The sequence below is a fragment of the Mus pahari genome, chromosome 9 (assembly GCF_900095145.1).
Source record: "Mus pahari chromosome 9, PAHARI_EIJ_v1.1, whole genome shotgun sequence".
Classification (NCBI taxonomy): Eukaryota; Metazoa; Chordata; class Mammalia; order Rodentia; family Muridae; genus Mus; species Mus pahari.
This window is the reverse complement of record NC_034598.1, coordinates 36,371,630-36,387,221: the sequence shown is the minus strand read 5'-3', so window position 1 is coordinate 36,387,221 and position 15,592 is coordinate 36,371,630. Positions and strand designations below refer to the sequence as shown.

Below are 15,592 nucleotides of genomic sequence, written 5' to 3'. Positions count from 1 at the left end.
GCCGCGGCCCCGCCTCTGCCCGCCCCCTGCGCGCTCCGGTCGGGCGAGCACCACTCTGAGCATGCGCAACAGCTACTCGCCAGGATCCGGCCCAGCGGTGCTGAGCATGCCCAGAGGCTACCCTACTGGATCGGGGCCAACTCCACACTGATCATGCGCAGAAGCTACCCGACCAGACCTGTTCACCCCTTCCACTGAGCACCTCCAGAAGGTAGACCAGAGCCAAACTGAGCAGGTCTAGAGACCCAGGCCGCTGCCGACCCGCACTGAGCATGCTCAGAGGCCGCAGGTTGGAACTCGTGTCTCCAAAGCCCACTGCATGCATCATCACCCGCAAGCACCTCAGAACTTCCAGGGGGCGAACTGGCGTCCGGGGTCCCTATGTGAAAAGCTCATTAGGCCTTGGAGATCCATAGCAGAGCAACCCAGAGAGGTGACTGGTTATGGGCCGACCTCCCACAACGTCCTGCCCTTCCAGATCAAAGAGACAGAAGCCTCCTGACTGAAAATGTCTCTTCCCACACCTTCCAGTTGGCACCCTGCCCGACCACTGCCTCAAAGTACTCATGACAAGTTTATGTGTTAGACATTGACAGTCATCTTAATTCATTTTTTTTTAATTCATTTTAATTCATTTTTTTTTTTCTAAGATTGTTAACTGTGCTCAGGGAAGCCAAAAGAGTGGTGTTTCTTGGAATTGGAGTAACGGGCATTGTGGGCACACCGATGAGGATGCAGGGAATCATACTTAGGTCCTTTACAAAAGATATATGGCTTTTAATCTCCTTTTAAAAAATTTTTTAATAATGCTTTTTTTTAAAAAGATTTATTTATTTATTGTCTGTGTGTGAGTACTCAGTACACTGCCACTTTCTTCAGACACACCAGAAGAGGGCCTCGGATCCCTTTACAGATAGTTGTGAGCACTATGTGGTTGCTGAAAATTAAACTCATGACCTCTGGAAGAGCAGGCAGTGCTCCTAACTGCTGAGCCATCTCTTCAGCCCCCGGCTGAATCTCTTAAGTGCCAAACTCTGATGGGAACAGAGTAACAAGGTTCCTGCCCCTGGTACAGGGGCCCCGGGTGTGAGCTTCCAGGTGTTGCTGAGCTCTTGGTGGGAAGTGCCCAGTGTCTTCTGTGGGCATAAGGCTTGTTTGTGTAATAATGTACATATTTTCACATCCCTTCAGGGAATGTCCTCTCTCTTAATGTTAATGACTCCATGATAATCTGAGACAGCAAGATTAGTTCAGGAGGCGAAGGTGTGGCTATGTCTCAGCAAAATGGTGAACCCAGGACCTTCAGGACAGCCCTTAAGCCTATGGAAAAGAACTCCAAATACATGAGTTCGAAAATATATCATTTCTCAACTGTGTAAAAATATAAGGATGCAATATGAATTATGAGGGGCTTCAGGAATCTAAAGGAGCAAAGGCAGCTGCACTAATGAGCCAGCTTGTCAGAAAGATACAAAGGCATGCAGATTCCTGAGTTCAAGTTCAGCCTGGGACACAGCGAATCCAAGCCCAGGTAGAAACGATCTTTTCAGGACAGGATCCCACCCAGCTAGCTTAGCATCAGGGTGTAACAGAGCAGGCAGATCTCGGAATTCTTTTTGCAATGTTAAAAGAAAATATGTGCTTGCTGTTTCCTAGGAATCAAAGGGTTGGGGTCAGGGTGTGCTGATTCATAGAATAATCAAGGCGAACCTGGAATAAATAACTGAATTGAGATGTAAATTTAAAAAAAAAAAAGAAAAAGAAAGAAAAAAACCAGGACCTTTGGTCTGCATGAGATAAGCTTGCAGAAAGCAATATCAGTTCTTTAGAATTTCCTCTAAGGAGAGCAGAGCTGTCTGGAGATCTCTGGAGAGTGAAAACAGTTCTTCAAGAATATTTTCTTGAGAAAATTTCCTACTTGGTTGGAAGATCCAATAATTTTTTTATAGCAGCTTTTCTGATAGCTTCTAGAATTTTTACTAGCAGAGAAAGCTGTCTCAATCAGAATTTGTAAAATAACAAGAAAATCTGTCTAGATCAGAGCAGAACACACACAGAGAGAGATAGAGACAGAGACAGAAACAGAGGGTGGGAAAGAGGGCGGGCAATTTGGAAAGCCATCTTGGCAGAACCAAGGCCCCAGCTTGAACCCAAGTCGTTTGTTTTCGCCGCTCCCAGGCACCCCTCTCTCAGAACCCCTCTCTATGCAGAGGCTGGCCCTAGGCATCTAAGCTTCTGCAGCCTTCTAAATCGTTTTTCTAAGTGGACAATCTACTTATGTTTATTTATTCATGGCAATGCTGGGAATTGAAGGCAGAGCGTTGTGCGTATTGGGCAAACACTGTACCGTTGTGCAAGCAGAGAGCCGCTGAACTGCTTCTCCAGCCACAGCAAGTTGTTTTTGTTTTCTTCTTTCTAGGACTTTCTGGGTGCATGAATGACAGGGTCAGAGGCTGAAGCCCAATGTGGCTAGCGGAAGCTCTAGACACAGCTCCATCGATGCCCGTGTGCCTGCGCTGGCGTCTGTCTTTGCGGGACCCACAATGGAGCTGGCCAGATTTGCAGGACCCATAGCTGAGCTGGTCACACCTTGTGTTACTTATTACCAAAAGTCAAAGGATCGGCAGGCCATAGGCCGACGGTCCTGCAGGTACTTGTCCTGAGTCACCTGAAACGCTCTCAACTGGACCGCCGGTAAAACCCGGCCTGGATAGGCTCTCGCCCGGGCGGCGCAGACGCAGTCACCGCCTTGACGCCCAAGGCTATCCCGCGGTTGTCACATCCTCACCCGTCTGCCCGGTTGGACCAGCTGCGCATGCGCGACTCTACCGGCGCGCCGGCACACGCGCTCCCTGCTTGCCGCGGCGCCTGCGCAGTGGCAGTGAGTGGGCCCCGAGGTCGCGTCTTGCCCAAGTCTCCGCGGTCCCCAGCGCTCGCTCGAGCAGTCCTGCCACGGCCTTCCTGCTGCCCGCGCCATGGGCCTCAGCTCCGACTCCGCTGTGCGAGGTGAGCCGCCCGCGGCCGGTCCCCGCCACCCTTATCCAGACTTTCACCTTGACCAGCACAAGGGCAGGCGCAGGCCTGCCGGGCGCTCGCGGGATGCTGGTGCGGGCCGGCATCCCGGCCCTGGACCACTTCCCGGGCCAGCCACGCTGTGAGCAACCAAGATAGCGGGGCGCAGTCCACCCCAAAACACTCCTGCGCCTCCTGAGACCCTGACACCGAGGACTGGTCACGTCGTAGGTGTTTTGCTTTTGCTGGCTTTGTAATTCTAGGTAAAGAAACCCAATCCGAGGTCTTCAATTTCCAAGTTTCTTTCGTACTTTGCATCTGGCCGCTGGTGACAGTGGTCCGAGAAACCACTGAAAATAGCCTTTTCCCCTAGCGTTGAAAACAGAAGTTTGTAGAAATCTGACTAGAATTGAGTTTGTGAAACTTGGCTCCCTGGTGATCAACTGTTAAAATTACCACAACCTGTGCGATATGCGTGACAGACTGCCCCGTTATAAAAACGCCACACCCCAGGGTTTGGTTACTTCTAACCTTTAGTTGAGTAAAAGTAAAAAAATTAAATTACAGTGAGCCTCACTGATTCATTCAGCAAATAGGAATGGTCTATACAGCTCGGTTCTGTAACCATCCCTAACGTGACCAGCCCCCAACGTCAGGGTGTCAGGAAGGACGGGGGGGAGGGGGCGCGGGGAGGGGTTGGGGGGTGAACCGTGCCTCTCTAGTCTGGTTGCCCACAGAGTGACTGACTGGGGAGGTGGGACCTTAGTTTTGTATTAGTTAGGTTGGTTCTATATACTAGAAAGTTCTACTTAATGTCGACAAAACTGACCGGGCAGATAGGGAGAACAACTTATTTTATTTTATTTTAACATTTATTTGTGTGAGTGTGTCTGTACCTGGTGCCATGGCTTGTGTGGAAGTGAATGGATAACTTGTAGGAGCTGAGTCTCTTCCACCCTGTGAGTCCCAGGGATCAAACCCAGGTCATCTGTCTTGACAGCAGGCACCTTTTCCCACTGAGCCATCATGCTAAAGCCCATGCAGAGAGTTTTAAAATATTAAAGACAAAAAGAGATGATTCTCTGCAAGCTTTATTTTAAAGGACAGCCATTTGGGGACTCCTTTAAATGCATCCACTTTGGAGAGCTTAAATTTTCTTTGTGGTTTTTAAAATGTGTTTGCTTTGTCTTTTTGAGACATGATCTTTATAGCCCAAGCTAGCCTTGAAATCCTCTTGTATCAACCTCTGCAGTGCTGAACCTGTAGGCCTGCCATCACACCTGGAAAAACAATGTTCTTGGTAATAAGACAGTCGCATAAAAAAATAAAATGCTCACGTGTCTTGCAGTGCAGATGTTTTAATTTTGTAGGAACACTGTTGTACGTGGGTGAGGTTGGGCAAAGGATTGCAAAATGTGTTTTTGTTTGAAATCTGGGCTCATGTTTCGTAAGCAGACACTCGGTCCTGATTTAGATAATAAGCTATTAGAGGTGAACCCCAAGAGCTAGTCACACTTTTCTAGTCTTTCCTGCAGCCAAAAGGTAAGGGTTTAGTTTGCCTTAATTTGTAGGCACAGGGAAGCTCAAAAGTGACTGTCCATTAGTCTTTTATTATCTAAGGATTATGAAACTTCTTGGTGAAGCCCCCCCAGTTGTCTTCAACTTGAAGTACTCACTTTTGTTGTGCTGGATAACTTTTTTTTTTTTAATATGAAAAACATAGAGATCATTATGAAGACCATAGGGAGAGTCCCCAAGGTTTTACAGGTCTCTTCTACCAACCTCTTCCAACTCAGAGTTGGAATATAGAATGCCTTACCAATACACCCTCCCCACCCCCACTTTGCTTTTAAACATTTACTTACCTTCATGTGTGGGCGTGTTCTGCCTGCTTGTATGTTGCTGTGTCCTATGCATGAAGTGCCCACAAAGGCCAGAAGGAGGTGTCAGTCAGCAGTCCTGGAACTGCGGCTAGACATGGATGTGAGGATGGAAGAACCCTGGCCCTCTAGAAAAGCAACCCATGCTCTTAAGTACTGAGCCCTCTCCAGCCCCTACAATATGCATTTTAACGTTTGCTTCTTGTGTCTCGTAAGACTGTTGTGGTTTGTTTATTTATCTTTCTTACATAGAGCCTCCTACAGCCGGGGTTACTTCTCACTTGCAGTATAGCAGATGATCACTTTGAACTCCTGATCCTCCTGCCCCTGCCCCTGCCCCTTGGGTGCTGGAATTATTGGCGGGCAATATCACACCCATTTTATCTGAGGATTGAACTCAGTGCTTTATGCCAACAAAGCAAGCAGTGTGCCAATTGAAACACACCCAGGATCCACCCCCCCAGTTGCATTCCTATTGGTATTTAGTTGAAAGCTAAAGTATTGACTTACAGCCAGGTGTGGTTGCAAACACCTGCTACCCCAGCCCTCTGGAGGGGAGGGAGAGCCTGGGTGCAGAGGGAAGGTGGTTAATAGGTGAGTGTCAGACCAGGGACTGGAGTTAGAGGCAATGCAGAAGAGACCCTCCCCATGGTCAGCACCGGCTGGTTTGGGCACGTACCAGTGAGCTCATGGTGGTTTCTGGGAAGTGGCCTTCACTGCACACGTATGCACTCTCATGATTCTTGCCCAATAGATAGCCTTTCTGAACTCACTCTTAACACCTCTGCACCTCCCAGAGTCAGCTGTCATCTCTGACTCTCCCATGTCCACAAGGCTTACAGCATTGTCTTGTTCGTCCCTGGAGCTCTTGACAATGCTTAGTTTTTGTTTTTAAATTGGTTTTGTTCGTTTATTTCTTTGAGACAACCCCAGAACTTTCTATGTAGAGTAGGCTGGCCTCAAACTCACAGAGATCTGCCTGACTCTGCCTCCCAGTGCTGGGTTAAAAATGTGAGCTGCCACACCTGACTGCTTGTTTTAAAACAAGCTCCACTCTGTGTAGCCAAAAGTTAATCATAATTCACCTTCACCTCTAAAACCAAGAAGCCAGCTAAAGCAAATATCACATATGTGTGTGTGTTTTCACACCAACAGAGGTCAACTTCATATCATTCCATTCCTCAGATACCATTCACCTTTTTCTGAGCCACCAGCGTAGGGCTCACTATTGAGGTTAGACTGCCTGACCTACCCATGTCCAGAAGATCCATCTGTTATCACACGCATGCACACACTCTAGCACACGCACACATACACACACACCAGTAAATATTACTGCACTCAGCATTTTTCCATGGGTGCTGGCTAGTGGTTCCTCATGTTTCTGGGGCAAGCACTTTACCAACAGAAATACTTTTTCAACCCTCTAAACCAGTTCTTTTGTGTGTGCATGTTTATGTCCACATTCCTGTGTGTGTGTGTGATGCACATGCCTTCCCTTACAACTCTCCACTTTATTTATTGAGGCAGGGTCTTACCTCATCCTGAGTTCATTGATTCTGGCTAGTCTAGGTAACCAGCTTGCTCTGGGGATCCCTGTCTCTCCTTCCCAAGTGCTGGGGTTACAGGCAGCCACCATGCCTACCCAGTTTTGCCGGTTCTGAGAATCCAGACCCCAGGGCTAGCATTCCACATCAAGTGCTGTATTTGTATTCGCTGCCTGCCTACCCCCAGATTTTTGAGTGTGCATATGTTCATGCATGCACACGCCTGTGATGTGGAGGGAGGGAGGTTTGTCTGCTGCTCAGCGGAGATCCAGGACAGCTTTGTGGAGTCTACTCTTCAGTCATGAAGAATTCAGGGCATCTGGCTTTCCCAGCAAGGGTCTTTACTCACTGAGCTATCCCACCAGCCTCTTAGATAGAAATTCTTGTTTAATGAACTAGTCATTTTGTATGAGTTTAAGGGATGTGGGTCACACCACCCAGGTGGAGGCCAGAGGACAACTTATGGGCGTTAGTCTCTCCTCCCACAGTGTGGGTCAGGGATCAATCTCGGGTAGGCAAACTTGGCAGCAGGCACCTGGTATCTGCTGAGCCGTCTCTCCAGCCCTAAGCCCTTGTCTCAATGGCTACCTTGCCCTGCCTTCTCTTGTAGCATTTTCTTACCTGGCTTTGTCCACAGGTTGTAAGGAGGATTTATGTTTGTGTGTGCTTTCTTGTCTGTCATCACAGACACATCACCAGTGCTGGCCAGCCTGTTCATACTTTTTTTATATATATATCTTCGTTTTCTTCAGACTCCTTTATATTTTTCCAATTCATTGTATCATAGTATATTCATTCAGTAAGGTTTTTTTCAGTAAGGTTTTTTTTTTTTTTTTTTTGAGTCTTGGAAAGTTCTTTAATGGATTTTTTTTCCTGAGATAAAAATGTACAGGTCCCACCGAGAAACTAGTGTGCAGGTAATGAGGCGGGGATTTGGAGCTGCAGCCAGAATTAGCTGTTGTCTGTGGAGGATGGTTTCTGGGTGGGGAAGAGTAACCGGGTGCATCCCTGTGGGAGCCCGGGGGGCCTGAGGTAGGTACCCTTTTCTGAGTCTGAGAAAGTAAATGTTACATAAGTCTGGAAGGAGTTGTTTAGTGTAGGAGCATCAGGGCCACAAAGGGTCAGGTGAAAATGAGGGTGAACTGATGATCCGTCCCTTCATGTCACTCCCTCAACAGTGACTGCCCACTTGTGCCAAACCTTGAGGAAGAAAACATAGTGCCCCTCCCCCTCTCCTGACCCAGGCATATTCCGGTTCTGTGGCAGTTGGTGGTAATGGGTAGGTGAAGTCCCTTGGGCAGAAGCTAACTAGTGAAGGGTGAAGTTTCTAAGTCAAAGCAAAGTAGCCCTCACAATAAAGCAGACCTGAGGGATCAGTTATCAAGAGAGCTGTGGGCTCAGGAGCATGTCCAAGAGAAAGCAGAGGCTGGAAAGCAGGCCCGAGGCCGCATGAGGGAGCACCAGGCTCTAAGCTTCCTTTAATGGTGTTATGTAGAAGAAAACAGGTTTGATGGATCTACATGAAAAGCCCGCCCTTGAGAGCTGTGTATAGCAAAGGAAAGAAGAGAGCTCTGGAGCAGGCAGGAAAGTGCTCCCGGTTGGGGAGTCCCCGTTCTGACCCACAGTCTGGAAGGTGCCAATAGAGGAGCTAATAACTGAGCCTCGCAGGAGCCCTCTCTTGCCTCTGACAGTTGTGAGTTTAAGACTAACCCTGGTCCTTAAGTGTTCGGACCTCAAGAGGCTGGGTCCGACCGGGAGCTTCTGATGGTAGCTGCGGGACTCCAGGCTAACAGTGTGTTTCGAATCCCAGGAGACAGACCTCTGCCACACTGAGTGCTCCCAGCCTAAAGAGACTAGTCCTGGGTATTTGCTCTCTGGTTCTCTCTATGGGCTGGCTTTTGAATCATTTTTTTTTTTTTTAAATCTATCTCTTTTTCCTTTTTTTATGTTTGTACTGGAGTAGCCAGGGGTGTTTGCCACTTTTTGCCTGAAATAAAAACAATTGAGGCTGTAGCAATGGAGTGATAAAATGGAAACATTTTTCTTCCTTCTGGAAACTAGCAGGTTGTCCCTGATGAGATTAGAAAGTTAGAATTTGGGAAGAGGGAAGACAGACAGACAGACAGACAGACAGACAGACACACACAACACACACACACACCAAGACCTTCTGTAGCTCTGTGAAGCTAAAGCACACATTTGGAACTGATCCAGTTCTGTTTCTCTACCACACTGGCAGTGCTGGGACACTGTCAGGGTGGCCGGCGCCCTTGCCAGATGTTTGGTCACAGAGCCTGTGTGTGTATCCAGGGTGTGCATCTGCTGTGTCTCCTATAGTATGACTGCTTGTCTGTGTCGTTTCCTCTGTCATTTCTTCCCTGGTCAAAAAAATCTGGAGAAGGTAAAAGTTGATTTGGGATTTGTTTTATGATGTCATCCTGTATATTAAATATGGTAATATGAGAAGAGAAAATGGATTTAATGCCTTAAAGCAAATTAATGTCAACCGCTTGTTCTATGAATCTCGGGGCATTTGAAGTTTGTAGGGATCGTTAAAATAAATACAAAGAGCTTTTTCAGGAGGCGGAGGCTGGGCTCCATTCCAGCAAATGGGCATCAGGGGTGGGGTAATTAATAATTTACCTGCAAAAATAAGTTCCTGAAAAAAAAATTCAAGGAACAATGTTTTCTTAATTTAGGAGAGGAGTTGTTGCTGCTCTTTGAGCTTGTGAAATTGAGGTTTTCGTCTTTTGAAGTCCGATGCCTAAGGTTGGCCTCAAACTCTTCCATCCTAAATTGCCAGTGACTTCCCATTGGACCTGCTGCTTCCTGCATTGCGTCTAAAGGGAGGCTGGAAGTCAGATCAAGTAAATTACAGCTGAGCGTGAGCATTGACTTCAAGATTAATTTACACAAGATGCATAGGTACAAACCATCCCGATGGACTGGGGATACTGTGTACAGGCAGAGCATTTGTCTAACGTACGCGAATCCTTGGGTCAGTTCCCAGTACTATAAAAAGAGAAATATTCCTGTTGAGGTGAAAGGTTTGAAGCTGTCAAGTGACCGCTGGTCATATGGCACCTGGGAACAACAAAACACTAGTTAATATTTATCTTAGGTGTCATAGCTTGAAGTAATGGAAATGACCTAGGATGGGAAACAATCTAAATTTCTTTGGGGAGAAAGATACTCCTGTTGCTGCAAATTGAGTCTGTGGTCCTTAGAGTGTGCACTGGATAGGAGCCATAAAATAACGGCAGGACTGAGATGAAAGGGGTTGGCATGGGCATGGAGCTATTAGGAGTGAGCTCCAGTTTTGGTTTGTGTAGGCACCATTAGATCCATCCCACCTATGAGGAGTTTGATTCATGAACCCATGGAACCATCCTGGGGTCCCCTATAGCCTTGGGATTAGGTTTGGCCATAAAACGTGGTTTTGTACTTATCTCCCCAGGGGGTTTGTTTGATAGTGTGGGAACTTATTTCAGACACTGAAGAGGTGACTGAGGAAGTGCTAGAAACCAGGCCAGCTTGTTTATCCAGACAAGTCTCCAAGGCTGAGGCCAGCCAGATAACTGACCTTGGCTTCTGCCTGGACCCAGGGTGGTCTCCAAGCACCTGGGTTTCTCAGGAGTCTTGGGATGTAGAAGAAGTAAATGTATATCCTGTTAGTCCAACCATTTCTTATTCTCATCAGACAATTGAATAGTAATGTTTTGCTTAAAATGAAGTCTTAGGAAACCTAGAAAGAAATAGAAATATGGAATTTATTGAATATTTCATTGTGAGACTATTGTCGTCGACTTTATATTTTAGAGAGAAGGCAATTTGCAAATCCATCCTGGCCTTTGAATGACTTCAGACCTGGGGCCAGCCCTGCCAGGCACATGAGGGGATGCTCAGTGATAAGGGGTTACAGACCTTCCTTTGTCTTGTCTAGATCTGGTCCTCTCTGTGCATTTCAAAGCCCCTGAAGGGTTTGCTCTTTAAATAAACGCACTTTGCTCATGGCATCACTTCTTGATCTTTCTGTTTGCTTCATAACCTCACTCTTATTTTTCACATTTTGTTTCCTTCTTTAAGCAGTTGGCCCTTGCACATGCTGCTGAAAACATGAATGAACATGTGAGATTCATCAAAGATTATCAAGCCTTGCTGTCCCTTTTCTGTCTTAGGGAAGGGAAAATAATCATTGGTTTTTTTCCTTTTTTTTTTTTTTTCCCGAGACAGGGTTTCTCTGTATAGCCTTGGCTGTCCTGGAATACACTTTGTAGACCAGGCTGGCCTCGAACTCAGAAATCCGCCTGCCTCTGCTGGGATTAAAGGTGTGCACCACCACGCCTAGCTGGTTTTCCCCTTTTTTAATATTAACTTAGCTGTCCACTCAGTAGTTTAAAAAAAAAATGGTAAGAGCTGTGGAAACCCACTATGTTGGGTTTATTAACACTGAAAATCTTTTATCAAGACAGCTTAGCAGGCAAAGGTGCTTGCCACCAAGGTTGAAAACCTGAGTTAGATTTCCAGGACCCATGTGAAGCAGGAGAAAACCAACTCCCTGAAATTGCCTTCTGCCTTCAGCGTGTGCTGTGAGCACACGCAAGCTACACATAAATAAGACTTGTGATGTAAGCATCGCATGCTTGTCAGGTCTCAGGAGCAGTCTTGTCTCCCTTGCCTGTTGCAGTTGAGTGGATCGCGGCCGTTACCTTTGCTGCTGGCACAGCCGCTCTCGGTTACCTGGCTTACAAGAAGTTCTATGCTAAAGAGAATCGCACCAAAGCTATGGTGAATCTTCAGATCCAGAAAGACAACCCGAAGGTGGTGCATGCCTTCGACATGGAGGATCTGGGGGATAAGGCCGTGTACTGCCGATGCTGGAGGTCTAAAAAGGTAAGTACCACCGTGCCAGTGTGATGCTGGCTATGGCTGGTAGAAAAACCCTCTCCCTTCTTGTGGAGTCTGTTCCTCCCCGGGTCTCACATCCTGCTTTCTGTTTGAGACAAGGCCTTGCCAGGTAGCTCAGGCTGGCCTCAGACTCACCATATTGCTGCCTCTGCTGGGATTGCCAGCTCACACCAGCACACACAGCTCTTCATACTCTTGTGGATTATGTTTTCTAAAATGTGCAGCAGCCATGAAGTGAAATCGCGTCATACCCTCACCGAATTAAGCTGAGTAACCATCTTCTTGTTCTTTCACTGAGTCTTGGGATTTCATCCCCAAGGGGAAAGTCTGCCACCTGGGCACAATGAGAAACAGACTGAGCAGAGTGTGTGTGAGAGACAGCATCTCGCCGTGCAGCCTGGGAGCCTACAGAGGGTCACTCTTTAGCCAGGCTGGCCTTGCACTGGTGCCAACCTCCCTGCTTTGGCTCCCGAGTGTGGATTGTAGGTGTGCTCACCTCGCTCACACTTCTACCGCTAAGCATCATGGTATTCTTGTAACTGCAGTTCCTGTAACTCTAAATACCTGGCAGAATTGAAGAGTTGCCTGTGACACCTGCAGGCTTTAGACAGGAACACCAGGACCTTCTTCTCGTGTTGACAGGGTGATGCTCTGGGTGATCTCAGAATGTCAGGTGTCCTGAGAGACCCAGTGCTGACACTGAGTGTGCTGCTGGTTACACTTATGGAGAATGGATTTCCAAAGTTTAAGGGGCCAGGGCATAGGAACTGGGAATACAGGCAGTGGCGGGGAGCTTACCAGAAGCCATGACTCTGGGCTCTTGGTCTAAAGAGAGAAAGAATGAAAGATTTTCATTAAATCCCATTTTCTGAAGTCACAGTATGATACTTACCACAGCAGAATGCTGTCATGGATTTCATGGATTGTGGGTCATAAACATGAAAGGGGCTCTCGCATAGCTAGTAGGAGGTGTATTTAAGACAGTATTTAATTTTTTTTTTTTTTTAAGATTTATTTATTATATGTAAGTACACTGTAGCTGTCTTCAGACACTCCAGAAGAGGGCGTCAGATCTTGTTACGGATGGTTGTGAGCCACCATGTGGTTGCTGGGATTTGAACTCTGGACCTTCGGAAGAGCAGTCAGGTGCTCTTACCCACTGAGCCATCTCACCAGCCCCAGTATTTAATTTTTTAATTTTAAACTTTTTAATAATTGTGTGTGTGTATGTCTCTGTGTGTCTGTATCTTTGTATGGGTATGCATGTGAGTGCACACATGCGTGTTTGTGTGTGTGTGTGCGCGTGCTTGCATGTGTTGTTCACCTGAGCACAAGTGCCTACAGCGGCCAGAGGCATCACATTCCCTGGAGCTTGAGTTTTAGAAGATGCCCAACATGTGTGCTGGGAGCTGGGATTCCAACTCAACTCTTCTTTGGGAGCAATACACATACACTCTCGCCGGCTGAGCCCTCTCTGCAGCCCTGTGGGCAGGGAAGGTCCACAGTTTAGTTTTTAGTTAGCATGCTGAGAAATTGTCTTCTGTGCATGCCATGAGTCTGTGTCATCATATTCTGTTGTTTGCCACCCCACACTGTCCTCCGTCACCTCTTCCTGGTCTCCTTTCTAAGCCCTAGGAGTTCCCCTTACAACTTTTATCATCCATCCTGTGGATCCTAGCACCCTCCCCTGCTCCGCCCCTCCCTCCCTTCATCCCCATCATAGTCCCTAGGCACTATATTTCAGGAAGCACATCTAGTAGCTTAGTGCTGTGTGGTCCAGTAAAACAGCTTAGCAGATGTCACTGTGTCCCACAACAGCCTGAGGAAGATATGGAATGTGAACTGTGGGTTCTTGGAGCCACTAGGACATAAAACCTCAGTGTTCTGTAGACTTGCCTTGCTGTAAAAGGTAAAAGCTTTAAAAGCCTATAGTAGGCTCCGTTCTTGCTGCTCGCTAAAGCATAGGAAGAGTCAGGATGCTGAGTGTCCCCCAGTCACAGGGGCTCTGCAGCCAGTGAGTGATGGTAAGTGTAAACTCCATAAGTGCTCATGTGTGTGTTCACATGCTAGCGTGCAAACATCAGTGTCCCTGGAGCCCTGTGTGCGGTTCTGGTGTTTTGGTAAATGGGAGTGCTTATGGGCTAAAGTTTCTGAGAGTAGAAAATGGGAGATGAGATACATGCACAAGCGTCTGAAAGTCCTAGGAACACTGTCTCCAAGTGTGCAAGGAAGCAGTTGTGAGGAAGGAGGTGGGTGAGGGTGCAAGCCCGCCAGGGATGAGTCCATGAGGAGAATCAGGATGAGAGCTTTGCCTTATCCTGGCTGCAGGTCTTTCAGACTTTATGACACAATAGAATGCTGGTTGTGGGAGTGGAGAGAAATGAACAGGACCAGTGGAAAACAGTGACTTCTTTTTATTAGTTTTAATTTTATGTATGTGTGAGTATCAGTGCCCCTGGAGCTAGAGTCACACACAATTTCAAGCTGCCTGACGTGGATCCCGAGAACTAAACGCAGGTGGCCAGGGAGAGCAGCACACACTTACTTAAGACTGACATCTCCCCAGCCCTGGCACATAATCGAATCAGGGAGACAGGGCAGAAGCCACGGAGTCCGAGTGTGTGGTTAAAGGGAGCCAAGCCTTCAACAGAAACAAGCAACTCTGGTTGGAAAGCTGATGTTTCCACAGCATTGCTGAGGAGTTGCATTGCAAGTGGGTTTGAGGTGACGGTTGAGTAGAGGAGATGTGCAGTAGCAGTGGCCCTGGTATAGAGACACAATGGCACCAGAAGACAGCAGAACTGGTGAGTCAAAGCAGACGGACCTGATAAGAATCAGATGTAATCTCACAAAATGTTCTGCACTTGGACAACACAGAGTCAGGAGATAGGACAGGCCTGGGGGAGAAGTAGAGAGAGCGTCAGAGTGGGAAGGAGAGGGACTGGGCTTTGGTGCTGAGCCGTTCTAGCCAGGTGAGTGGGTGGTGATGGAGACACCCTTGGATTAAGTAATTAGCAGCTGACCTTTTGCTGCCATTTCAACAGAATAATTAAAACTCTGCGTCCAAGTCGGTGAAATCCAAAAAACACATGCCACAAGTCTGAGCTTCTATCAGTGAGAGGAGACAGGGAAATGGGTTGCAGAGATGGGAGGGAAAAAACGGCCTTGCCTTGGTTTGTCCCATAAAGTAAATATGGACTTGATTGGAGTTGAGATCTCAGCATCTCAGGAGGAATCAAGAATAGGCACAAGGCAGTGCTCTAAATGCCCATTAAACTGTGCGAGTGGTCCAACAGCCTGCCCAGGAATACTCCTCAGCTTCACAGTTAAGACCAGGAATGCCATGCCAGTTCCAGTGTCATGTGGGCTGCTCACAACTGGGTGTAGCTCCAGTTCTAGGAATCTGACACCCTCTTCTGGCCTTCATCGACACTGCACACACATGGTACACTGACATGCACAGAGACAAAGTAGGCATGCGCATAAAATAAAACTTTTTTTAAAGAACTATTTATTTTATGTATGTAAGTACACTGTCGCTGTCTTCAGACACACCAGAAGAGGGCATCAGATGCCCATTGCAGATGGTTGTGAGCCACCATGTGGTTGCTGAGAATTGAATTCCTGGGAATTGGACCTCTGGAAGAGAAGTCAGTGCTTTTAACCGATGAGCCATCTCTCCAGCCCTAAAACTGTTTTCTTTTTTCCTTTTTCTATTTTTTTTTCTAGACAGGGTTTCTCTGTGTAGCCTTGGCTGTCCTGGAACTCACTCTATAGATCAGGCTGGCCTCGTACTCAGAAATCCGCCTGCCTCTGCCTCCCAAGTGCTGGGATTAAAGGCGTGGGCCACCACACCCGGCCTAAAACTATTTCTAAAGAAAGCCTGCCCTGACTCAGGGCTCCTTGATTCGTTTTACTAGCACAGCTAAAGCAAGCCTGTGTCCTGCAGACGTTGCTCTAGAAAACACTGGCATAAATTAGCTTGTCCCTCTTTCCCACCAAAGACAAAAGTGTCATTTGTGCCTATGATGTGGAATTTGTAAAAGTGAATGAACATTAGAAATCGTATTTCCTGGGTTGGAGAGATGGCTCAGAGGTTAAGAGCACTGACTGCTCTTCCAAAGGTCTTGAGTTCAATTCCCAGCAACCACATGGTGGCTCACAACCATCCATAATGAGATCTGACGCCCTCTTCTGGGGTGTCTGAAGACAGTTACAGTGTACTTACATATAATAAATAAATAA

General features: G+C 47.2%; 1 protein-coding gene across 1 annotated transcript in view; it reads left to right on the top strand.

Annotated features, from left to right (window-relative positions):
• Positions 1-2,834: 2,834 nt before the first annotated feature.
• The window catches only part of Cisd1 (CDGSH iron sulfur domain 1), a 14,199-nt gene continuing 1,441 nt past the window's right edge, over positions 2,835-15,592 (top strand). The window contains exons 1-2 of the mRNA XM_021205341.2: positions 2,835-3,006; positions 11,127-11,332. Coding sequence (XP_021061000.1) covers positions 2,976-3,006; positions 11,127-11,332 — 237 coding nt within the window. The 5' untranslated portion in view covers positions 2,835-2,975. The remainder of the gene's footprint in view (positions 3,007-11,126; positions 11,333-15,592) is intronic.